This window comes from Seriola dumerili, unplaced genomic scaffold, assembly GCF_002260705.1.
Source record: "Seriola dumerili isolate Sdu_G_001 unplaced genomic scaffold, Sdu_1.0 BDQW01000822.1, whole genome shotgun sequence".
Lineage (NCBI taxonomy): Eukaryota > Metazoa > Chordata > Actinopteri > Carangiformes > Carangidae > Seriola > Seriola dumerili.
This window is the reverse complement of record NW_019175077.1, coordinates 141,047-166,809: the sequence shown is the minus strand read 5'-3', so window position 1 is coordinate 166,809 and position 25,763 is coordinate 141,047. Positions and strand designations below refer to the sequence as shown.

The 25,763-nt window shown below is 40.7% G+C and overlaps 1 protein-coding gene across 1 annotated transcript in view; it reads right to left on the bottom strand.

The window, feature by feature from the left end:
- pola1 (DNA polymerase alpha 1, catalytic subunit) overlaps positions 1–25,000 on the bottom strand; it is a 54,627-nt gene extending 29,627 nt beyond the window's left edge. The window contains exons 1-32 of the mRNA XM_022766271.1: positions 24,879–25,000; positions 24,192–24,319; positions 23,409–23,505; positions 23,252–23,329; positions 23,031–23,146; positions 22,689–22,751; positions 22,332–22,427; positions 22,042–22,195; positions 21,770–21,938; positions 21,463–21,635; positions 21,241–21,353; positions 20,783–20,896; positions 20,590–20,664; positions 20,349–20,487; positions 19,956–20,110; positions 19,708–19,792; positions 19,294–19,355; positions 19,013–19,102; positions 18,749–18,865; positions 18,424–18,599; positions 17,476–17,605; positions 16,737–16,856; positions 16,564–16,654; positions 16,347–16,471; positions 15,993–16,142; positions 15,014–15,136; positions 2,574–2,606; positions 2,106–2,198; positions 1,766–1,971; positions 1,443–1,575; positions 825–956; positions 410–584 (exon numbers count right to left, since the gene is read on the bottom strand). Coding sequence (XP_022621992.1) covers positions 410–584; positions 825–956; positions 1,443–1,575; positions 1,766–1,971; positions 2,106–2,198; positions 2,574–2,606; positions 15,014–15,136; positions 15,993–16,142; positions 16,347–16,471; positions 16,564–16,654; positions 16,737–16,856; positions 17,476–17,605; positions 18,424–18,599; positions 18,749–18,865; positions 19,013–19,102; positions 19,294–19,355; positions 19,708–19,792; positions 19,956–20,110; positions 20,349–20,487; positions 20,590–20,664; positions 20,783–20,896; positions 21,241–21,353; positions 21,463–21,635; positions 21,770–21,938; positions 22,042–22,195; positions 22,332–22,427; positions 22,689–22,751; positions 23,031–23,146; positions 23,252–23,329; positions 23,409–23,505; positions 24,192–24,319; positions 24,879–24,927 — 3,760 coding nt within the window. The 5' untranslated portion in view covers positions 24,928–25,000. The remainder of the gene's footprint in view (positions 1–409; positions 585–824; positions 957–1,442; positions 1,576–1,765; positions 1,972–2,105; positions 2,199–2,573; positions 2,607–15,013; positions 15,137–15,992; positions 16,143–16,346; positions 16,472–16,563; positions 16,655–16,736; positions 16,857–17,475; positions 17,606–18,423; positions 18,600–18,748; positions 18,866–19,012; positions 19,103–19,293; positions 19,356–19,707; positions 19,793–19,955; positions 20,111–20,348; positions 20,488–20,589; positions 20,665–20,782; positions 20,897–21,240; positions 21,354–21,462; positions 21,636–21,769; positions 21,939–22,041; positions 22,196–22,331; positions 22,428–22,688; positions 22,752–23,030; positions 23,147–23,251; positions 23,330–23,408; positions 23,506–24,191; positions 24,320–24,878) is intronic.
- Positions 25,001–25,763: the final 763 nt, after the last annotated feature.

Here is a 25,763-nt window from a genome sequence, read left to right as displayed (position 1 = left end):
TGGCTGTCTCAGCTGTCAACAGACTATATTCTAATGCTAACATATTAAGTCAGATTAATAGCACAGTAATCTGTGCCCCACAAATACTTCATGACCAGTGTTCATTTATAAAATAGCACGAGAACTGTCTCTAAACTGAAAATGAGAATTCTGTTAAGTCATTGAATCCAAAGTGTTATGTAAGTTGAGGTCAACACCAATTAAAAACATTTCACTATTTAGATTTTAATCAAATACATTAATTGAACATTTGACTTTTTCTCTTTTTTTCTGTGTTTTATTATTATTTAAGGGATAAGGCAACCTTATATTCCTAAAGTCATAATTTAACACTTGAATGGCATCGGGCCACCCACTCTCAATAAAATCAAAGTCTTTTACAGTCTCTCAAAACCTGTAATTAACTCACCCAGCCACGTGGCTATGAGCACGGTGTCGATGCCCTCAATGGGATCACAGATTCGAGACACCACAGGGTGGATCTGCTGGGCCAGGTAGTACTGAGTGTCCAGACTGAGACCCTCCTGCTTCTGGAGCTGCTCTAAAGCATAGGCTCTCTGACTGGCTGCCAATGTAGAGCCATCCTAGGGGATGAAGGGGAGATATGCAGTGGTTTGAGTGCTGTATATTGTATGTAATACTGTAGGTCCAAACACTCAAAATCAGCAGTATCTGTAGACATTGTTATATGGTGTTCATTGTCAATCTGTAATGTTCCATACATGTCAGAATTTTTATTGTGATCACGTATTAAAATGCACTTAAAATAATACTGTACCAGTAGCTTAAGAGAGGATACTCATTTCTCTTTTATATGTACACACCTTACAGATGATGTAAGACACTGTATCTCCAGCTTTAACCCGCCGACCGCCCTGAGAGTTGATCCACAGAGCCACATGGACATGAGGGAGGCTCTTCTTGTCTGGATAGTCCTGAGGATCCTTAGTTAATGCCTGGAAGTACAGAGGAAAAAAAAGACGAGCAAGAGACAGTTAATAACTAAAAAACTAGAATTACTGCCTCACGGTTGTATGCCTCCGCCAACCAGCCAAGTTGCAGGAAATATGGGCACAACTCCTCTTCCTGAGTTACAGCACTGAATAATAGCCAGATTTGTTTTTGCAGACCATTATGATGTCACAGTGAAGTTGGCCTTTGACCTGGCTGTCAGCGGCGCAGAGGCATAGAAGGAAAATACACCAAGCAGCCTGACTTAAGTTGCACTGATTTGTTCCTGCCTGTTTACCCAGATACAGTGTTCTATGAAGGATGAAACAGCACCTGGCTGACCACTTTTATACCATGTACACTGTAGTTGTGAAGCGCAGCTGTGTGTGCTGACAGCTGTTTGACAAAGGGCAGCGACACTCACATGACAGAGATTCTTCTCTAGAAAGTTCAGGTTTTCTTACTTAATACGGATACACATGCGTCCTCACCTTGTTTATCTCATACTGGTTGAGAGGTATGGCTCCACTTGCTACCTTCTCTCCCACCTCCACTAGGTGTTTCTGGATGTTCTCTACAATGACATCACGACTCTGGTCTGACAAGATCTGACCAATCACATAGCTGGGAGATGAGAAAAGATGAGGTATAAAATTCAGATGTATTGTTTATTAAAGATCAATAAATACCTTTAACATCCCCTGTAATGCCCTGTATATGTTAACATGCAAATAGGATAGTAACTTTAAGATACCAACTGTTCTAATGTGCTAACACAAATTAGCCACAGATGCATTTGGTCTATCTAACGTACTTGCCACATTCCTTGGCTAGGTCACACCAATCTCTGCGGACAATATCCAAGCCTTTGAGCTCCTGCTTGACGCTGTACTGTCCGTCGCCATGATTCTCCACAACCAAGGCTGCATATTTCTTCTTCTTCAGCAATAAAAGTGACTTAAACACACCGTCGATGTCAATCTCCAGCAGTTTGTAAAGCTTGTTTACTTCTGCCTTCACCTGGGAGCAATAAACACGACACACGCATTTGGTGAAAGTGTCAAATACTGACACAAGTGAAGAGGAAATGTACATTACTGGGTATACATGTGACAAAAACATTCAGACACAGCAAAATAAAGTCACTAACAGACCTTATTGCCAAGTTTGTAGACCTCCTCCAGAGACCTGCTGTTGGTGTTGATCATAATGGAGTCTGTATCTCCGTAGATGACTTCCAAATTCATCTAAGTCACAAAGTAATAAAATGAAACAATGGTATTAAAGTTATTGAAGGAAATGAAGACAGTTTCAAATTTGTATTGGAAATTACCGATTTACTGACATTACAAATCTCTTAACTAATCTAAATTTCCCATATCACAATTTTTTAAATATAAATTTAAGAGAAAAGCTGCAACAACCAACAAATGTAAGTAACAGTAAGTTTAGTCATTCGATTTACCTACAGAGTAGTACTGAAGTAAAAATACTACTGGCCCGACTGATTAAGATTTAAGGTCAAATTGTTCAGCCGTTCTCCAAATGTATTTGTCTTGTGTTACATTTACTGATCATAAGTCAGTAGATGCAGAGCAGCCAAAAGCATGTTAATAACCCACCTTCTGAACCATGTCCTTCGTGTGCATCAGAATCTGAAGGGGGGAGCAGACACAACGGCATGAATGGACACCGATGACAACAAGAAGCATTGCAGCATATACGCACGCACAATAAACAAACATATCACTCAGGAACACTTACGATTACATATTAAATTTCTATGTTATTTATTCGGTGTGTGTGTGTGTGCATGTGCGGACACGGGAGCAGAACAGGTGACTTGCTTTTAAATGGGGGATAATTGGCTAAGAGGGCAATTATGAGAGCGTGCTGTGACAGGAGTCTTTTCAACCCACACACATCTTAGCTGGGCAACACACACACACACACACACACACACCTTAATGATGTGTAATGGCCTTTATCACCCGCAGAGTGAGTGACGGACAAATAAGAGAATTCTGTTAACGCAGGTTGTCCTCTGCTTGTGTGTGTGTGTGTGTGTGTGTGTGTGTGTGTGTGTGTGTGTGTGTTTGTGTGTGTTCACAAGAGGAAGAGATCTGAGCAGCAGAGGGATCCTAACAGGTGGGGGCCCAGAGGAGCAGAGGGTGGGGTGGGGGCTCTGGGTCGCTAATCTGGGGGGTCGGAGGGACGGAACGCAGTGTGACCTGTCACCAGCAATCTGCTCCTCAATCAACCACAGCCGCATATATACACACCCCGACTCACACTGTGCTCCGTGTGGGGACAAGGACGTGGCTATTTCAGAGTGTGAGGAAGGGGCGGGGTTAGGCAGCGGCAGGAAAAGGGGGGAGGGTGGGAGGCTGGGGGGAGGCGTTCCACTCCCTGAAACCAGAGTGGGACTTAAGCATGCTTTATGGGCTGCTACATACCACTGTACGGCAGGGGGAGTTTGAGTCATTCACAGAACAGCCTCCTCCATTAGGGACTGCAGTCAAGGTCAAGGTCTCACCACAAACACACACATTCACGATCACGCGCGCGCACACATTTTGGCCTAAGCACATACACCCTGAATCGCGCTGCTAAGCTTTAATGCAGACAAAATGACTGCCCTGACTCCCACTGGTTTAGGAGAGGAAGAGAGGGAGGGAAAGAGAAAGATGAAATCAGTCTTCGGACATAATTAGATTGTGTGTACAGGTGAATACATCTTCAGAGCAAAACTTACTCTACCGCAACAATTTCTGACTTCCAATTTAATGATTTTTTTGCAACATTTTTAATCTCTTTATAAGAAAAAGATTATGCAATTTTAGTGGATAAAAGCCTTCAAGGCATTAATCAAAATGCTTTTTTCTTCCAGGTTAAAATCCAAGCCGCAGCTGCATTTAATGTGTGGAGGAGGTTATTTAACATACAAAAAGAAGCTGATGAAATGATTACTTGTGTAAGGAGTGAACCAAAAGTAGATTCATACCCTCCTTCAGTTCTCACCAGGTCAGATTTACCAGTTCACTTCCTAAAATTCCACACATTCAAAAACATTATTGAACTTTATCAATCACCACAAATAAGAATGGCTATAAAGCACTAAGGGTCAGAATGGGAAAATCAGGGCATAGATACTACCTGCATATGAAGTATGCAATTTTCCTACAGATGCAAATGACAGCTCTGTCCCCGCAACCAAAGGTCCCTTCTGCAAATGTAAAGGTTGTTCTAAGCCATTTTATCTGTATCAAACATGAAAATGAGTGTGCAAATAAAACCTACTATAACAGCAATTTATTACGGTATCATTATACTAGAACAATTGAGAAAACATTTATGGATAAATGATCAGACTGCAAGGTCTGTTTTTGGCTAAGCCAGCGAATTAAATACCTGACAAATCAAGGTACCTCATTACATTGATGAAAAGATTCTATAAATCCGTTGCTGCCAGAGAGAACTCCTGTTCATTGATGTGAACCACTCCCCAAAAACCTGATACACCCTAGCTGTATTCACACAGACAACAGCAGTCTCATTCATTTGAATTGCATTGGCCAGTATGCAGCAGTCCCATTAAAAAAAAAAAAGGAGGGGTGCATCTATCAACAAACTTGATACGTAGCATAACTTTTTCTACAACGCGCCACTAAGCAAGGTGCTGCTATGGCCAGATGAACCCATGCAAGCACACAGTCCTCGTAGATCACTTTGTTACGTAGCAGCTGTATTTTTACTGTTTATTCACAATACCTAGAATGAAAGATAAAAAGTTAAACTCTGTCACACTGTGTTATAAATTGTTGCGCAAACATTGAAATTCATAAATCCGTTGCTCTGACCAGACGGCCCTGGATCATATTTCCGTTGTCTCGCTGATACCTGAAACAACACACCACCTTCAAAGCAGCCCCTTGCGTTGTTTTAAAGCAGGGTTGTTTTCAGTCTGAACGCCCCCTATTACAGATACTGATGAGAGATTTAGCTCAGCATAAGCACAATGGCAAAAACTCTGAATGTTGATAAATTTCAATTGTCTCATTGCGTATACTGAATTTGAAAATCTTTGTTAAAATTTTGCCTTTCTTATAAGATATGCAAGCTCTTCTGTAATCGGTTTCGCTATGATAAAACAGGGAAATAGAAGTGTTGTAAGAGGAGAGAGATAGAAGCGGAGGCTCTGAGGAATGATCAGAGAACAGACGGAAGGAAAGGGCAGAGAAGTGATGAATAGAGAGATGTGGGAAAGACAGAGACAGAGTGCAAAGTGAGGCGAGAGGGGGAGGCGAGCGAGGTGAGAATGTGTTGATGTAATTGATGTGTGGACTCATTTAGACAGGTTTTCCATATGCTGTCACTTCCAGCAGGACAGACTGCTTTAAGGAATGAGCCATGTGAAAGACAAGTCGTTTGACCATGACGCTGGAATGTGTGCAACTGATGGTGTGTGTGTGTGTGTGTGTGTGTGTGTGTGTGTGTGTTGTTGTGTATGTGTGTGCGCTCATCTTTAAACACATACATACAATATGGACCAATGCAAACACATATCCCCGGGGGGTAAAAACAGTGCGTGCGTGCGTGTGTGTGTGTGTGTGTGTGTGTGTGTCTTCCCTCTGATGACTACACTAGTCACCACCGTGAATGCCACTCATACTGGGGCAAACAACTGAAAAAGCTCGACAGAGGACTCGTATTACTTCACGTAATCCACAAATTGTGTAATTCTTTCCAATAAAACGACTGCGTCTTTGTATCCACATCAACAAAACTATCAAAAAGGGCTTGCAATGTAAAATTACATAACAATAAATTCATTAGCCTCCTGACAGAAAATTAATCTGCAACAGTTTTGAGCTGTTTTTAACCAAAATCAATGGCTGGAAGTAGGGATGAACGATCATACTGGTGAACGACCATCATCATAACGACTGCCCATAACTTATGCCTTTGCCAACGTCAAGATGATATTTGGCTTGTTTTCCCCATTGTAGTTTTAAATTTATACTAAAAATTTTGCCCTGCCATAGTTTCGCGCATAATCATGCTTGCAACACCAGCGCACACACACTCACTCCAACCAGCTGATTGTCACTGAAGCGCTGCTTGTTGTGTGTAGGAGCTGCGCTGTGATTTAACAGCGGAGGAGATCGATACAGACGGACCACGTCAGTTAGTTTAGTTTCTAATACTGCTGCTTTTTATGGTTGTAAATAGAACTTTTGGGCAGTTATGACATCATGATGACAATATTGTTTATCCCCGTGAGTTACGGTTAGACAAAAAAAACAACAACTCTCTTTTAGTTTTTATTAACCACTTTTTCAGTCTGATCTGATCTTTAACAGTTTGAGATCTACAACAAGTGGATTCTCCTTCTCTTGCCCTATTTTCTACTCTGTTAATTTATAAAATCAGTTAAAATCTTCCAATTACCAATTCTCTCTTTATCGCACAATAAAACATGACTTCCTATGTTTCTGCCTTTCACTTCTAGGCTCCTTGGTGTTAACACAGTGTAATTAGACTGGACACTAATTGAGTGGCTCACTGACAAGTCCCCCAACAGAGTGAAGGATCAGAATAGAATATTTGTAGGCAGAAAAACTGATTTTTTTTATATTCATAATCCCTACCCCTCCTCATCCTTCTCTTTTATGCCACAATATACACTCAGCTGGCAGTTTATTAGGAACATCCTGCTAAAACTGACAACAATCCTGCAAGAAAGCCTCCCTTCATGAGGGTTTCAATGTACGGTTTTTCGTGAAACTGTGAAGAGGTGTTGATTCAACTATTCGACCATTTTAGCGAATGTAGTCTGTGAAACTGTAACACTGTATTGTGTTACATTGAGCTGTTTCTACTATTTTGTCCACCCCTTTTCAAGTCAATGACTGTAGCCTACACAATAGTCACACCTCTTTGTATTATGCAATACAGCTCCACAGCAGCACACATTGCATCCTCTAAAATGATCAAAACAATTAAATCAACACCTCTTTACAGTTTTATCTTGCTGAGAGCTGGTGGTGGTGAATGTTGCATACCGACCATCATAAAGGCCTGCAGTTGCTCTGCTTTGCTTTCGCTCCACAAAGAACCATATAAGAGCCTGCACGGAAGTGTACCAGTTGTTTGGTCTGCTCTAGAGTTTGTCTCAGACCAGCCCAATCGAACTGAACCAAACATTAAAACGGACCAGTGTTTGTTTTGTCGAGAGGAAAGCGACACAAACTGTACATTGTGCCTTCTAAATGATGTGATAGTAACACTTGTCAGCACTGCAGGCCCACTAAACTGAAAAGTGCTTAAAACATTTTAGACAAACCTGCAACTTGCAACAGATGGCAGCGTTAAGAAACTATGGTTGCAGTTTTTTCAGACCCGCCAGTAGTACACCACTGTAGAGAACTTTGGATTTTGACTTGCAGTTTATAGCTGACATTTTTTCTTTATACTCCCCACTTTTTTTTTATTTTTTATAAAACATTATGTACCCAACAATCTGCCTTGAGACTTGGGGGCACCGACTTTATGGCACCTGCCCCTGCCAATGTTGCTAAAAGATGTAGTTTGGTTAAGTGGTGCTGCCGTAGTGTGTCACACTCAAAACAAGACAGATGGAGACAACTACAGGAGCACAGGTCCATGATAAATAACAAATCTTGTCCAGTCGACCAGTGCAGTTGAATAAACCCAAATCAAGATTTTCAGAACAAATCAAGTTGGTTTAAGTGAAATGGAGGTTTGATATTTTTACAAAGCCATACAGTATAACACTCAGTTTTAATTTAAAAAAAGAACAATCTGAATTTGCCCACCGTCTCTGACTTGACTTTTCATAGCTTGTAATTTTGTGCTTTTAACAATATCTCATGTCTTTGCATGTGCACCTGTGTGCCCATTAGCTGTGCGTTATTGCACCCTGTCATGCTAATTGATGAGTGGTTCAGCCTTGTTGTGATATCCGCCTTTTCCCAGCTGTTGTTAAGCTATTTGGTGGCCTTATGTATTAGAGATTTATGAGTTTTGTTTTCATGTCGCTCTCATATAATCTTTATTTCAATCCACTTCCCCCCACCTCTTCATCAAAATATCTTTTGTCTGTTGCCAGGCTGTCATTTTTAGTCAGAATATTAGTCTTAATTGACTTGCTTAGTTGAGTGACAAATTGCATATGGAAAAGAAGCAATAAAAATAATACAGACAGAATAATAAGCAGACAAAAGAGCATCAAGGTCCACCCTCAGTCTCTACATTCTGAACCCCTCCACACACACACACACACACACAAGCACACACACACACATGTACCATGCACCCCTCTGCTGATCAGCAGATCAGAGGCGGCATGTTAAACCTCAGTGTGGCAGAGGGCCCTTGTAAAAAGAGCCTGGGGCACCAGTGACGATTGTTTTGAAAAGCACTCAGCTGAAAAGCATTTTGGGATGACAGTCGACCGACTGAAATAGCACCTGTGGAGGAACACACCACTGGGAAGGCGTACGCACAACACGTACACAAGGCGCAGCAGTATGTGTGCACATACACAAACACAAAGACCCGCTCTTTCGCTAACACACATGCACATACAGAGATGCATGAGATTTAAAGACTTCTTCTCTGTTAGTGTGAGCTCTCATGTGCACACAACCCACAGAGAATGGAAATCCTTCTTTCGCTAAAACGATTTCACTTGCATACACCAGTGCAAAGACACACACACCTGTCCTGGCAGATGCCATAGCTGTGCTCTCACGTCTGCTGCTGGGAGGGTCAATCCGTAGTAAAGCTGTGTGTGATTTAATACAACCGGCTGAGATCACAAACGCCTGCGTTCATCGAAAATAAATTGACAATGACAACAATCCTATTGCTGTCTGCTCAATTAAAAAATATGGTCCTTTAATAGCTGGAAAGAACACATCTTGATGTGTCACTAAATCTCCTTTCATGCAAGTAGTCACTGATAAATTTTTAAAATGTCAGGCAAATAAGTTATGTGCATGGAGGTAGTCAACAGAGATTTTTTTTAAATGATCAATTGATGATTTATTGAATTTACATTTGCCAGCAGCTCCTCACATAAGAGGCTGTAGACCGCAAATATCTGGTATTCTTTACTTAATAAATCATGTGAAAAATTGACCAATTATCAAAATAGTCATTTAATTTAATGTCAATTTAACCAATTGCAAAATTATTCACAAACGGGAATCTAAAGCTACATACTCGATCATTCTCCTAATTCCTTTACCATGAATACGATGCCGTAAAGAAGATCAGAGGATCAAGTTTATTAGGTCATAAATCAAGAAATTTGAGGATTTTAATACAAATTGCCAAGTCAGTTAAAACCATTTACTAATTATCCTCTCATTTTCAACTCTATCAGTGACCCTGATAAAGACAGCAGATGTCAGATCAATCCATTGTCAATTATAATCCCCGCCATTAGCCCAGTCTCACATGGCCTCATTAGTAGGTGTTACTAAAGTCGCAGTTTAGATTCTGAAACCTTGTCCTGTCCACTGTCAGCCCTCGCAGACAAGCTAATGTAGCCAAAATAGCAGCGCTGCTCCCATGTGACTATTTGTTAAGTCCACTCCTATCAGGAGTAAAGCCAGCTCTTTAAGAGGACTACAGGACCATGGAAACATGCAGCCCTCATTTCCCCAGACACGGACATGCGCATGGTTCGCTTTTGGTTCTCCTGCTATACTCACACACCAACGGACACACACACACACACACACACACACACACACACACACACACACACACACACACAAGCGTAAGCAGGCTTATGTATTCTTATGTCTAATTCGGGGAAATGTAAAAATGACCCCCGTGATTCTGAGACAGCGGCAGCGATTGAGACCCTGCATGAAAGAAATGGGGACAACAATGTTTCCTCACACATCACCAGTCTGTAGCCTGACAGACGGACACACACAGACGAGACATGATAAGGTGGTTTAGGTATTCCTGTGTCTGATACAGAGAAATGATTTGTGATTCTTGGGACACGAGCAATGATACAGAACCTAAACGAGGGACACCGGGGGCAACAATATTTACTCAGACTTCATTACAGCCGCATGCACACACATGTACACAGAGGTTTAACCTAAACCAAACTTTGACCTCTCCACACCCTCGGCTCTGTTACCCAAGCCCACTTCTATCCTTCACTCTGCATGCCATCCAATAATGTCAACTACGAGGTCCTGTCAGGCTGTTTTTAAACACAAGGACAGAGACTCAATTACAGCAGAATGGCTTTCAGGAGTCATCCTCCATCCCGAGACACACACACCTGCTAATGGTTGTCAGATTTGCTGGCAAAAGGGCCAAAGGTCAAACCAATCTGCGTTCCGCAACAATCAGCGGCTTCCACTGGCCTCTGTTGTTAACATCACTCGTTTAAGAGGACATACACACCAACACACACATACAGTTTGTGCTCAGCAACAAGAGGAAGTCTGTGATTTTTAAAACAAATCATGTCCAAAAGTGGCAAATTTAAAAAAAAAAAAAAAAATTCTGATTCATCCTGTGTCCTGACTTAAATTTAAAGAGACACCAGAGGGAAAAAGGAACAACCCCTAAAGCATATCAGCTTTTGTGGTGCTCCTGACTGTTCTTCTCCATTTGCTATGACCAGCAACATTAACACTGGGATTGGAAATTAACGGCAGTCACCAGCAAAATGCTGTAGAGTTTTTCCTGCAGCTGATTTTATCTAGAAGCACATTTGCAGAAAATTCTACTTTTCCTATGTTGAGCTTGATGTACTAAGGGGTCCCACAGTCTGAGGTCCATAGGGTCCAACACTCCACTGTATTTATCAGGTTAAACTGTCAGATGAAGTCAAGGTTCCACCAGCCAGCAGTCGGTGGGCAATAAAAGTCTTACTGGCGTGACAAATGCTTTTATCAGTCTATTATAACCACATGTGTGTAACTTGTGTGTGCTTCATGTATCTGTTTCTCTGCACCCAACTGTTCTCTGGCGAACATACAAAAGAACTCAAAATAACGCTGAGGGGTTGAGGGGGACATCAATCTGTGGTGGACCCTCGCCTGTGTAATTCTAAACCTTCACCTTCCTCTTAATACCCATCATCCCCCCCTTAATACCCACACATACCAGGACAGAGGAGGGCCACAACAAATGGTCCCCCGACAAAGGGCAGAGTTCGGCCAGTAGCACTTGTGCGCACACATGGATGAGCATTCACTGTCACACACACACACCAACACACGGATAGTTAGAAGATATACTCAAGAAACACACAGAGGAGTCGGGCTGGGGGACTGATAAGTGGGGGCTTTCCCCCTCTTAACTTGGCAAATCTGATCAGAAGAACCACAGCCAAGGGTCTGTCATCCCCCTCTAAGCCTCCTCATCTAAACCCTCCCCGGGCTGAGAAACCACTGTGGCCCCTGGCCTGACCCGCCCTGCCACTGGGGGTTAGGCCTCAATTTAAAATGAGAGTGAGAGAAAGGTGAGAGCTAAGCCAATCAATAAATACACAGAACACATGCACATTCACCCGAAACCCTCGTCCAAACAGATTACGGGAACGCGTTGAGTGGCGGGAGGGTGGATTTACACTGCACACCGAGTAGCAGTCAGTGTACGTGTTACAATTGCAAAAATAAAAAGCCTCCTAAATCATGACATGAAAGTTGAGTGCAAATGTGACGATTAAAATGGGGGCGGGGGTGCAAACAGCAATACCCACAAATACACTAGAAACCCCGCTATAAATGCCAGCTGGCCTTTCTGGCTTGCTGCAGTCGGAAACTACCAAGAACTACTTGGCTTACGGCCATTTCACTTTAAAGCTCGACACAAATTCAATAAAGCTGCTCCAATTTGTTCAAACTATTGCTTGCACCATACCACTCGTCGCTTTGCCCAGGCTAGCCAGTGTACTTGTGGTCAGCGTGTGACACCTCATGTGCAGGGGACACTTCCTGCCAAGTTTTATAAGAGTTATTTTTTAGTTTTATTATTCCAGATAAGCAAAAGTCTTTTGTAACTTCAAAGCAGGATCCGATACATTACTTACATTAACTGAAATATAATGTAAAAAAAATTCTTAATACCGTTTTAAACAGTCGTGAGTAACTGAATTTGACCAACTGGATCACAGCCATTTGGAAATTTTGATTTAATTTGAGGGTTTTAGTTGTTTTTGTAGAATTTTTATCAAAAACAAATGCAGACTTTCAAGAGTACTCAATTACTTCAACAACATATCTTATTTACTGTGGGACTCCCTGGTCGTGTTGATGCAGTGATCTCCCCAAACATACAACCTGCAGTAAAAATAGACGTGTTCTTTGATCATAGATACAAAGTAAACAAAACACTAAGATCGTGCAACGTGGGAAATCCTGCCACCTCAGCAAGTGAAGGTCTATGCTATGTGCTCAGCACCCTGTGGCTTCAGATCTGACTGATGACCTTTTGATGCAGGTCTCCCCAGTCTTTCATGTCACTCGCCACTGTATGCCATGTACTGAGACAGTAAAGTCCTAATAAAATACAATCCAATTTGTTTACTGTCCCTTCAGCACACTGGGTAACCTAAGAAGGCTGAGAAACCAAATCAAAGCAGTGCAGACCATCAGCAGGTTTTAAAAAGAGCAGCTTTAAATCAACTCATTTCCAACAAAACCTCAGGACAAGGCTAGTGATATTATGTACCACATAAATACTGACTGGAGCTCAAATATTCCGCAATAAATATGTAATAAATATGTATTCCTGTTTGAGCAACATTTGCCAAAACCAGGGTTTGGCAGTGTTAGAGAATTATTTGGCTTTTTTAAAATGATATTATTAAGAAATATTTGTGGCTTGTTTTCAAAGAAACAGACTCCGTCTAGTTTTGTTCATCTAATGGGATTTATTGAGGATTTATTGACATAATGATGATGATAAAAATGAATAATGTCGTCAACCTTATGCTTTAAAATAAAACTTCTCATTTCAGTATTTAAATAGAATCTAAACAGCTATTATCTATTTTGAATGTTTTGGTTTTGGTTCCAGTTCCTCTTTTTTTTTTTTTTTATCATTCACTTTTTTAATTTCTGTAATTTACTATATTATGTAAATCACTATATTGCAATTTTTCACAAAACAATGAGTATCACTTTATTAGTTTTTATGCGATGTATGGTGCAAACACTGTTGTCAGTTAAGAATATATGAGAGACAATGAGGTAAATATCGGACTTTTGATCCCAAACTGCTGCCACTTGGCTACAGAACACTTGAACTATGTTACAACAGCTATTTGAAGAAATTTCAGTTAAAGTTTTACAAAGATTAATTCATTAAGAAATTTTTGGAGATGGTAGTTGTACCTCGCTACATATATGCTGATTTCTTCCTTAAGTGGAGTTTTTATTGACATAAGAATGAGTGAAAATGGAATTATATTTCATTATGGCCTGCTTTGTTTAAAATAAGAAATGCAGCCTTGAATTAGCTGCCCAAATTATTTGGTTAAACACAACTGCACACAACTTTAAAAGTGCAATAATGGCACCATTTCAGACAGTGGAAGTGTAGCCTACTTCTTGTCTGAGACCAGTGATGCTTCCTGGGTGAAAAAAAGCATAGAGGAGGTAAAATGTAATTAACCCATCTACCTCTGGCAGTTGACAAAGATATAAGCAGTATGTCTGGAGGGGGAGAAACTCCCACCTGTACCAGCAAATCAAGTACACACCTTTTACAATGTAGCTCTGTCAGCCAAACAAGCGTGACTTGAGGCACAAACCGACTGACAAAACAACAAACACACACACTGAGTTACTGCCCTGCCCTCTATTAGGGAACACAATGAGTGTGTAAGGGGATCTTAATGAAGTACTCCCCTGAGGCAAAGCCCGACGCCTCTGTTGAGGATGTGTACTGTTAGAGCTCATTAAATGAACATGAGTACTACCACTGACATGGTGGGAGAGAGAGTGTGTGTGTGTGGTGTTCAGTTACAATACCAGATTTAGCCGTTTATGTCATGCAGTACACATGCAGCTTTGCACCAATTTATTGAGCGTGCACGCCCATGTTGTTCCATTTGTGTGTGTTGAACGAAGTCATTACACAATCAGACTTTACATGGGGTGAGCGAGAGTTTCATGTGTGTGCCTGTGGCATTTTGTTACTGGAAAATACTTACACAGGACTATTGATATCACAGACACTGCAGCAGGACTCTTGTTCTGACAAAATGAACTTGAAGGAATAATCATATTTAGAACGAGGAAGGGCACAGGGTGAGAGAGAACGAGATAATTTTGTAGAGAGAAAGGATGACAAATGTGAGACAGGAGAAAACCAAAAAAGAAACAGAAGATGAGAAAAAAAGTCTGAAACAAAATGGAATAGAGGGAGGAGCGGTGCTCATGTGGAATTTAATGTAGCAGTGCCCTCTTGTGGATGAAAATTGCAGTATTTGAACTTATACTGCATTCTCCTGTTGGCACGCAGTCCACTCTGAAGACTAGAATTTAAATCACGAAAGGACTGTTGGGCTTCTTCTGTTTTCAGCGAGTCTGAGTCTGTTTTGTGTCTTTGTATGCCCTTGCTTTCTCGCTCTGTGTGTACCTTATGAAATTTACCAGTTGTGTTTAACCATAAGCTTCTTTTAGTTCAGTTTATTACTTCTGCCAAGAAGGTTGTTTTCACTCGTGTCTTTCTATTTGTCTGCAGGATTACACAAAAAGTTCAGGACCAATTTTCCCTGAACTTGGTGGAGAGATGGGACATGGACCAGGGACAAACCCATTAAATTTTGGGGCAGATCCAGATCATTTGCTATGAATTAGATTTTTTTTCTCTGAGGTTTGGTGTATGTTGTTTGACATTGGTCAGTGCCTTTGTAGTTTGAACCTGTATTAGTTATCAGCTGACATAGCTACATTGTAACAGCTGTGACAGCTAAAACTTTGTGTGTCTGTAAAGGCTCATTAAAGTGTCATTAAAGTGTGTATGTATATATAAGTGCTTGACTCACCTCTCTACCCTTGTGTGTGACCAGAGCAGCAAGCGGCTTGGCATAGAATCGACTGTAGCTGAATCCCAGGCAGCCGTACATACTGTTAGCAGTCAGCTTCAGAGCCTTCTGACGGATGTCATACTGAGGAACAACCAGACTTAAATTAGGCCAAACAGATACAAGCATTTGCACATTTTAAAATTATAATCAAAATACAACGTAACTACGCTTTTATAGGATAAAAATTGTGTTAAGGTAAATGAAAATGGTTGACCATTTTGTCAGAGAGCATCAAGGCGCCTACTAAACATCTTTTTAAATTACTCTGTCCATCTGTGCGCTCAGTATGTTCCAAACACTCGTTTCATCAATATGTGCTTAAATAAATATGCTCCTCGCTGCACAGCATTGAAATTTCAAAGAGAACAACAGTGCAACACAAAGTATTTTTATCCATATTTTGGGAAAACAATGACTGGAACATAAAAAAAAAACATACAGATAGACCGAGAAGAAGTCAGTTACGCTGCAGCACTGGTTTGAGAAGTTTCTGTGAATGTTATGAAATGTTTTTCCACCATTAAAAAAATAAACAACCGTAGTCTTTGTAAATGGCATTGCTTTAAACTGATTAGAACTTACAGGAGGCTTACAGCAGGCTACAAACTTTTTATAGCCTCCTTTCAAGCATCCGAGGAGCGAGTGTAATATATAATAATCAAAAGATTTTGCGAGGAGTATTCCCTCTAACTGATACTCCATATGACAATAGCACTGAACAGGAAAGAACCTTTCAATATAAACAGAGAGAGGTTTGTATCCATACCAACTAAAATATAGGAATTTCCTTGGTGTATGTTTATTTCTGTGTCAGTGACATGGATAGGCTGTGTATGTGTGTTGCTGTTATGAGTATGCAAAAACTGTATACATATACATGTACACTGTCACACATATGTGTAGTTGTGTTGAATTGTATAAACAAGTGTATGTGTACCTGCATGTAAAGGTCCGTGTTGATGTCTTGCTGCTTCATCAGCTGTTTGACCTGTTTACGCCGCTCGACGAGCTTCCTGATTTCCTTTGGCAGGATTCCCATTTCCAGGTCAGAATCTGGAATCTCAGGAATCTCCTCCGGCTCGTCCTCCTATTACCATGGAAACAAGAATTAAATGAGCAGGAACTTTTCATTGGGGAAAAAAGTGAGGCTGTGTTCATCTTTGTTCCTGGGCATTGTGATTAATCAATTAAAACATGTCTGGTCTTCATAAGATAGTCTGATTATTAAATCATTTGGTCATACAAACACACCTGCTCCTGCAGCAAGCATTTGAACAAAAAATAGACACACCTCATTCTTCTTCTGTTTGTTGTGAGCCTCCCTCTGTACAGTGGTGAAGCAGATGTTGAACTCCTGGATAATTGATGGATACAGGCTGTTGAAGTCAAGCAGCAGCACAAACTTATCATAGAAACCTAAGGGGCAAAAGAGACGGAGGGTGGTTATAGAAATATGAAAACACACGGACACATGACACAAATAAGTAAGACTTCAAACACGTGCTTACCAACTTTAGGATCCAGCACCAGACCTCCAGCATAGGCTGCCTTCTTCTTCCGCTTGCCTTTCCCTGCATCCACATCTTCATCTCCCTCAGCCTGGGACAAGGGAACAAAGAACATTGGTGACATGACTATATTAGAAAAAAAGAGGAATTTGTGTGTTTGTGTGCGTCTTTACCGTATCCAGCTGGGCCTTTTTGAAAGAGGGTTTGTCTGGGACGATGTAATTTTTCTCATGGAAGGCATGAAGCAACAGGAACTCATTCCTCTCAGAGCGACCGCCCATCAGAGTTCGAGACTGCAAAGAAACAGGAAGGAATCAGGTGATTGAAGAAGGCGGCAAATAACGCTATCAAAAAGGAAAAGAGTTACAAACCAGATCAGACAAGACCTGAGCCAGCCTGCAGTAAGCCTGAGAGGTGATGTATCTTTATATTCCAGTCTAACTGAAATCGAAAAATGTCATCTTACCCTGGTGCATTGTGTTCTCCCTGAAACAAACTGGTTGATCAAAACAAGCAGGTACTAAGCTTTGATAAAGGCTTTTAAAAACTAAAGCATCAAGTCTTTTCTCTTCATTCATATGAAAACCAAGTTTTTCTTTTGTCTGCAAACTGTTTAGTTTCTGAGTTCAGTTTTCAATATGTGTACTACAATTGTACAATAAGCGAGAACAAGCTGCTACTTGGAATTTGACTGTTCATCTTTGTTTTTGTCGTGTGTGTTTGTTTTGACATTTTTAGTTTTGAGAGGCAGATGGATGCATTTTAAGCATGTATGCCGTTTGGATGTTAATGTCCTGACATTCAGCCAATTGTGAAGTGACTGCAATGTTAATTGTTGTAATTTGAGTTTTCTGCCTGAGCTGAGCAAGAATAATAGTATGGTTGATTAGTGAAGATGTTCTTGGATGTTACCATGACGTTGCCAGCGATGTTGGTGATCTGCAGGGCCAGTGGCAACACGTTGAGCTCACACATGATCTGGAGGATCAGCTTGGCATCTGTCCATGTCAACTCCAACAGGTAGAGCAGGTGAGGAGAGTCACTGACGCACAAAAAAATATTTTAAGGATACACATAATTTCAACATTGATGTCTCAGCAAAAAAAAGAAAAGAAAAAAGTTGCGTGTTAATCAATGCATGATTGCCATCTCAAAATCAATCAATACACCTTAAATGTCAATATGAAAACTTTGACACAGTATAAGTGAGTGTGTCCCTCATTGACTCCAGAAGTTCTATTTACCACCATATAAAGCAGCAGGATCAGAAACTGAACTGAATGACATGTTCTGTCTGTCTGTCGATCTCTTCGGAGTGTGTGTGTGTGTGATCGTGTGTTGCAGGCGTCAGTTACATGCCCTTATATACGTTAAATTGTGGCAGGCAAATTCAATTTAGTATTAATTTAATACTACAAATAATAAGTAACTAAATTAATGGGAAAACAAGTCAAATATTGTCTTGACATTTGCAAAGGCATGAGCAATCAGTGATCGTTCTAACGATCGTCCATCGACACAACCCTAGTGTGAACGCACCCAAGATGCATTGAGGGCTCATTTGAGATCTGATCGCTCAGACCATATTCATAAGTGGTCTGGGCCGCATGCGAATGCGTCCTTTTACATGAGCACAGCGCGCAGTCATTAACCTAATAGTGAACTGAAAGCTAAAGCTAAAAGGAAAACTTTCTGTGTGTAGACTACAGCTTTATTTTAGTTTATATACAAACTTTTTTTGTAAACTTATAGCTACAGTCTGAGACAGCATAGGACATTACAACAGCCCAAAGGATTTAATACTGGATGTGATTTATGTAATCTATTGTTCTGTGCCGGTGTGTTTTTAAACTTATTCACCTGTACAGATTTTTTATTTCTTCCTGCGGGACTGTGACTCTCTCCGTCTTCAGCACCTGTACAGCCAGCTCAGTCAGGTGATAACTTTTACAGCGAATCAGCTCCTTGGCTGAGATCTCCACATCGCACACCAGACGGCCACAGGTTGCACTCTTCTCTGCAAAGGAACCGCGACCCTGCAATAATATATGGCACGAGCGTGCACAAATACAAACGCATACAATATATGAAACATTTAGTGACGTGCATTACAGTATAGAAAAGAACAAGAAACAATCAGCTTCTATCAAACAATTTCTATCACAGTGGTTTGTGTTTTTCTTACCCCTAATTTGGGCATATTGGCCCTCCTGAGGCGTCCAATCTTAGACCAATGTGGGACCTTGCAGGCGTTGATCCTCTGCAGAAGCACTTCCAGGTCAAAACCAAAGATGTCGTGACCCTACAGGAAATACAATTTTTTTTTTTCTTTTCAATAAACCATTTCACCTGCATCTGTGCTTCCTGTAGGTCCTATTATCTTGTATAGGGATGTTAATCAATTTAGAAAATCACACAGAATTACTCAGTCCCAGCATCTTCTACTCACCACCAGCACATCAGGGTCGATCTTGTGCATCTTGGCCAAGAAGAAGCCGAGTAGAGTCCGCTCTGTAGCAGCTATCTCTACCTTCCCATTCTAACAGAGGGAGGGAGGGAGACACACCATCAATGTTTCACATTCACAGACCACAAAGAGGCGTCCTAATGCAGTAAATATTCAAGTCTAATGAAATCTGTAAAGAATAATATCTAAATGAAATATCTCTATGAAAATAACACAAACAACTAATACAAACAACCTGAGCTCCATAGCAAGTGGCCACTCACCTTCTTCCTCACAGCCTCTTTGAAGTCGTACGGGAAAATACAGTCAACTGGTTTACTGACCACTGAAAAGACAAAAAGAATGAAATAACTATTCCTACATGTTTGTAATTTGACCATTTTTTTCTAATTCTCACTGATAAACTGAGCATTGAAATGTGTTCACCATGTTCATAGAGGCTGAACAATATGATATTCAGCCATATCACATTATGGCTGGAAGTTATTCTACAGAACAAAACATGAAACTGGCATCTAATATATATTTATCCGACTGAATATGACTATTTCCATAAGCTTCCAGTTTATTTCAATTACATTCCTATGCAATTCTACGACATTTCATTTAAAATGAAAAAAGCAAAGAAAATAAATAAATAAATTATATATATATATATATATATGTCAATAACTCACCGCAGAAGTGGGCCTGGTAGGGAGGTTGAGGTGGAGCTTTATCCATATAGAATTGACAGTGGACAAGAGCAGCCAGAGACACAATCTGCAGAAGAACAAATATCAATGTCATCAAGTCTTTGCTCAATTTATATTTCAGTCTGTTTAAACCTACCATAAAATAACACAGCTAAACAATGATGCATAATGAACCCTGATAAAAGTGAAACACTATCTTTGAGTGTGTGCGCAGCTGTGAATGCTCTGACCTCGTTGTGGTGTGTCTTGGGGTTCTGGATAGTCTTGAGGCTGATGGACATGACAGTGATGGGTGGAGGCGACAGGTCTTTAACCACAGTGACCAGGTCACTCCTCAGGGCCAGAGCCTCCACCTTACACCAGCTCACCGGCTGGCCGATCAGCTCTAACACATACACAGAGGAGACAATTTTTCAGGGATGTGAAAACTTTTTTTTTTTTTAAATCCTTTCATATCAACTACTCCCATTTCTCAAATAGGGGAATCAAATTGTTATATAGAGGGAACATTTCTCAGTATGATAAACTGAAATTAATTTTGTTACATGCAACTTCATTTTAACTACATGCAGGTTACTATCAGTCTTTGACACATAGCCCAAGTTTCATAACATCTCCCTTACGTGGTGTCTTGATGTCAAGCCAGCAAGGCCCTTTGATCTTCCTGCTGAGGAGGAAGTGCTCCAGACTGGAGATGTTGGTACCAAAAATGTGGGAAAAGGTCGCCCCCTTAAGGTCAGAAGGCAGCCCAGGGAACTCAGCCTGCAAAAATGATATTTACCACAGAGATAAATGTTGTATCATAAGAGAACAAATATAGGCCTGGACAATCTGGGAATGATGGATATGTGTGTGTCTACTCACAGAATATCTCACTTCCAGATACTCGCACTGACTGGGCACATCAGGGATTTCAAAAGAATAGTTCTTCTCCACTTTCTGCAGACAGAGAATCACAGAAACCAAACAAAAAGGTACAAACATGTGAGACTTGCCACTTAAAAGAAAAATACAATTATGCTAAACTATGCAGTTTGTATCTAGGGTTGGTACTGACCTTAGACTTGAACTTCATGATCCTGAACTTCTCAGAGATCTCATTGAACTCTTGGTAAACATCCATCATCCCAACAGGAGTTTCTGACACCTCCCCAGTCTTGGGGTTCACTTTCTGTAGATTTAAATGCAAACTCGTATCTGATCTTCTTTTATAAATTTCAAAAATATAAATACTGTGAATGTTACTAAGATTCTGCGATGGCAACAAACTCAGAATCTCAACATGTGGCCCCACAGTGATAAGAGCAAACATCTGAGTGATGGTTCATCTAGTCCGACAAAGAAAGAAAGGTTATGTGTCCAAAACACACAGTATTAAAACAATTGTTGTTCTTTAAAACATAGCACTCAATTATTTCTACCCATAAATGCGCTGGTCTGAACAGCTGTCCTGTTCAACATCAACTGTCCTATCAGAGTGAGATTAGCAGTCATATGACAGAATAGGAGACTTACATATTCACGAGGCAGGAAGTACATGGTCCGCTCAATGTTCTTCACAGTAACGCAGCAGCTGACATGAGACTTTGCAGACTCAATCCACACTTTTCCGAACAGGTACACCACACCTAGGTGACAGTTAAATCAAAATATCAGGATGTGCTTTACAAATCTAAACAGCATCACTGGATCGTGGCGTCACAGGGAGTGTCCACTCCAAGTGTTAATATGACTTACCTGGCTGGGTATACGGGTCTTCAAAGGCATCCAACCAATAGAAGCGGAAAACCTGCTCCCCATCTGCTCCCTCCAATAGTGGGAGTTGGCTGGAGTCGACCTGTACCTCTACTGGAGCCTCACTGGCTTCGCCCTCCTCCTCTTGTCCCCAGGAGCTTCCGATTCTGCTGGGCCTGGAAAAAGACAAAGGAACACTTGATAAAACTGCAGCATTTTAAGACTGAGCCAGCGAAATCTCCTCCCCGTCTTGAAAATGTATATATCCTATAAAAAAAGTACAAGCAATCTAAGCAGATAAATAACTCACAAGAGGGCAGGATCCTCTGGCTCCGCTTTGGGCTCCACTTTAACTGCAGTCACTGCTGCTACTTTAGATTCAGGCTCAGTATTCTCTGTGACTGCAGGCTTCTCCTCCTCAAGTCCAACCTCCATTGGCTCATCAAAGTCCACACCGTCAAACGCCAGAGCTTCATTCACTAAGAAACACATTGCCACAAACTGTAAGAGTGTGTTCAATTTCTAGGTCAGACAAATTAAGTAAAAGCTAGCACATTCTTCACATGTTTCAGGCTTCCTCACCTTCCTCTTCATCCAGCTCCTCCACTTTTGCCCTCTGCCTCTCCATAGGAAGAGCAGGTTTGGATGGAGGAGGACGGGCTGATGGCTTGGGTGTCAGGTCAGGAGGCGGCGGGCGGATCACTTTGGCCTTTAACCCCGTAGCCGAGGGTGACTCCTGGTATTACAGAGGTTACATATAATGTTTTACAATTAATTGAATTTTTAAAGGTTTACAGACGCTTCCCATCTTATATTTTTTATTTAATTTTTCATTCAACTATGACAGAAAATTTTGTTAAGTTAAAGAATACCTTTGGAGGTTTGATAGAGAAGGGATTCATGGGTGATCCAAGAGACTTCTTTTTCTTCAGAGTGACCACTGGCGGAGGAGCCAAAGGGGAAGGTTTCTAGGAAAAGAGAGATGGAAACAAATTTAAAAAGCAAATATAAAACCTATCAGATTAGGTATGGACAGTAAAGAGGTGGATAAATTGGCTATAAATAAGAAAAAGAAGATGTAAGAACATTGTCCTCTTCAAGTGCTTTTGCACAGCATGACCTGCTTGTTTATTATAAATCAACTAAGAGCCTCATCTAAGTCAATAATACTGACAATAAATTGTGTTTAATTATTATCATCTGTCTTTTCTTGATGGTGTGGTACCAACCTCAGAGTGCAGGTCCTGTAAGATATCTCCTAATAAGTCATCTTTGGACAGGTCCACGTCTTTCTACAAGAGATAAAAATATACTTCTGATCAATGCATGAGCAGAAAAGGAGCAAGAACTGGCGTTCAGTGATTTCTTTTATTCCAAACTCAGCTGCAGAACCACTGTATGTCAGTTCACCCACTGAAAAAGACCATGCGGGTTATATAAAACATACTGTTGAGAAAGAAAAGACTACAAAAAAAATTGTTCAAAACATCCATATACAGACATGGACACTTAGGGGAATTTGTAATAGAAGCGAATACTGAAGAAAGTTAATGACACTAACAAATACACACCTCAGCAGGCCTCTTGACATTACTGTTCATAAAGAGGCTCTTAATGGTGTTGGGTTTGGCCACCACAGATTTCTTCGCAGTTTTCTTTGAGTCTGCTCCTCTGGCGCTTGGTTTTCCTACAAACACAAACAAAATGTATTCAGACACCTGAACTGTGCATGCTCCAACTGCTAATCTAAAAAAATGCATGAACTAGTGTCTAATGCACGTCTAGTGTTTACCTTTGTTGTTTTCTACTACATCATCATCCAAGTCGTCATCAAAGATTTCTCGTCCATCCTCCACATATCCTGTTCCATCTGAGTGAAGAGAAGCATTATTAAAAACCCTCTCATCGCACATATTCCTGCTGTGGACACAGGAGACTGTAAGACTCACCATCATCAATAATCCAGTCATCCTCTTGTCGTTCTCGTACCATCTTCGAGTACTGCTCCTCGTCCACCTCCTCATACACACTTGTAAACTCCTCCACCTGGAAAACACAATCACGGGTTGAATATTGCCTATGAGACAAGCAAGGCAGAATGAATATCAGATCCAACTGCACTATTCTCTGTTGGTGAACAGCTTAAAAAGACAAACATTTACATCAAGTCTTTCTTAGAATAATCTGCTAATGATTTGTTTCAATTAATCAATTACTTGCTTATCTCATAAAATGTCCAAAAATAGTTAAAAAATGCCCCTCAAATGCCCATTTCTGTTTGATAATCAATCATCATAATAGGTGTCGTTTGACTAACTGATTGAACTCATTTTCATTATTAAAAAAATGTAACACTTTCCTTCTTATGGAGAACCAGAACATCTTAACATGTGTAAATGTTTTAAGAATGATAATAATCCACTGTTGAATTCTGCAAAAACACATTCAAAACAGCTCTTGAGAGAAATTTGATAGTATTTTAATAGATATTACCCATGTAACTATTTAATATTACTACAATGATGTTGATCCAGAAGCAGTGGGAATCAAGAAAACTTTGTTGAAAGACAGGCTGAACAGTTGATCGAAGTAGGCACAAAATTTGTTAGAGGATCCAAACAAGTCAGACGATGATGCAACACTAAGGTTTCACATATTTTTGAATTAAATACACACAGATTGCGGGATATCGATTGTCGCGTACACATGCGTGCACAACACAGATTCCTTACTTCATATTTGACCTTCTCCCCCATCTTGGCTTTCTTGAGCTGTTCCAGTGCAGACTTCCTTCCCACCTTCTCCCTCTTCTCCCGTCTGGAGCGAGACCTCGCCAGACCGCAGGCATCACCTCCATCGTCTGAGGAGAGACAGGCTCCACATCAACATGACGACGCAGCAGGTATGAACAGAACAGTTTGATTTTCAAACATTTATTCAAACAAGTACTCCACTGCCACATTTGCAGGGAATCTTCTGAGGAGCGCAGGCGCAGTGCATTGTTTGTTTTTAACCGCTTCTCAATGAACATGACACACTTCTTGCAAGCTTGTGATACTTACTTAGGGGTTGTTTAAGTTTTTTGTAATGAATTTGAGCATTGGTTCATATATGCAGGGCCTACGATGTCTGAGAGGTCACGAAGTCAAAACAGAAGATGGCAGGCAACCATAGCATCGCACTGGTGTTAGCTAACATTACCATATGTTCTCCTCCATTATGACATATCGACAACGAACCTCGAGGTAAATTGTTAGCAAGTCGACCAAGTTATAGAAACACACAGTGCCAATGGCCACAGCCTGTTGCCAGGTTTAGTATGACGGTGAAAGCTAGCTAATGTGTTAGCTAACTTCTTCGCTTTCCCTCTACAAGCCAGCTGAAGTCAGCTAGCAAGTAAAGTGAAACAGAAAACTCACCGCCATCCGGACCGTCCATGTCTTTGTCTGGGTTTGATACCGGAGCCATGAGTTTACTTTTTGTCTTTAACGTTTACTGACTGACAGCTGCTCTCCGCGTCCGTCAGCACAACAACAGTACAGTCCGCGCCAAATTGCCTTCCCGGGGAAAGTCATATGCAGGAAATGACATCACATAACTGTCAGCCAATAAAATGAATCGCTGTCTCGGCTTGCTCAGTCCGCATGGTGGCAGTGTTGTACAGTCTTTTTTTTTTACCCAACAGGATCCACAATACATTAAAATACAGTATTTCTACAACACGTGAGACATGTTAACTCTTATCATATGACTTTTTAAGGGGCTATGAGTAAGTTATTCATACTATCATACCATAAAAAACAACACGATTCACTTCTCTTTACCACCTACAAAACTTACAATATCGATTGTTATTATATAGCATATATATATATATATATATGTTATGAATATTTGATGTACGTATTGTATGTAAATGTACATTTTTCTCCTCACTCCTTGTATTAGGCTACATAACTCGGAAATAACCAATTGAAATACATCCATTTTTATTTTCTTTTTCATATGGACAAGACAGTATTGTCTGAGGTCACAAATGCTGAATTCATGGTATAGCCTTTGTATTTCCTAGGGAATCACAGCATTACATTACATTACAATCTGATCCTCAAATTAGGATTCTCAAAGTATAGGATTAGGTCATTAATGTCTTTTTCAGTCAATGTCTATGCCTGTGTATCCCCATAAAGTTCGTTTCCATAGCGACCAGGCGGGACTATGGAGGGTACAATAGATTCCTGTCCCAGATTGGGGCCACAGAGACACTACAGTGCGTCCAACAATGAAAACACAAAGGATGTTTT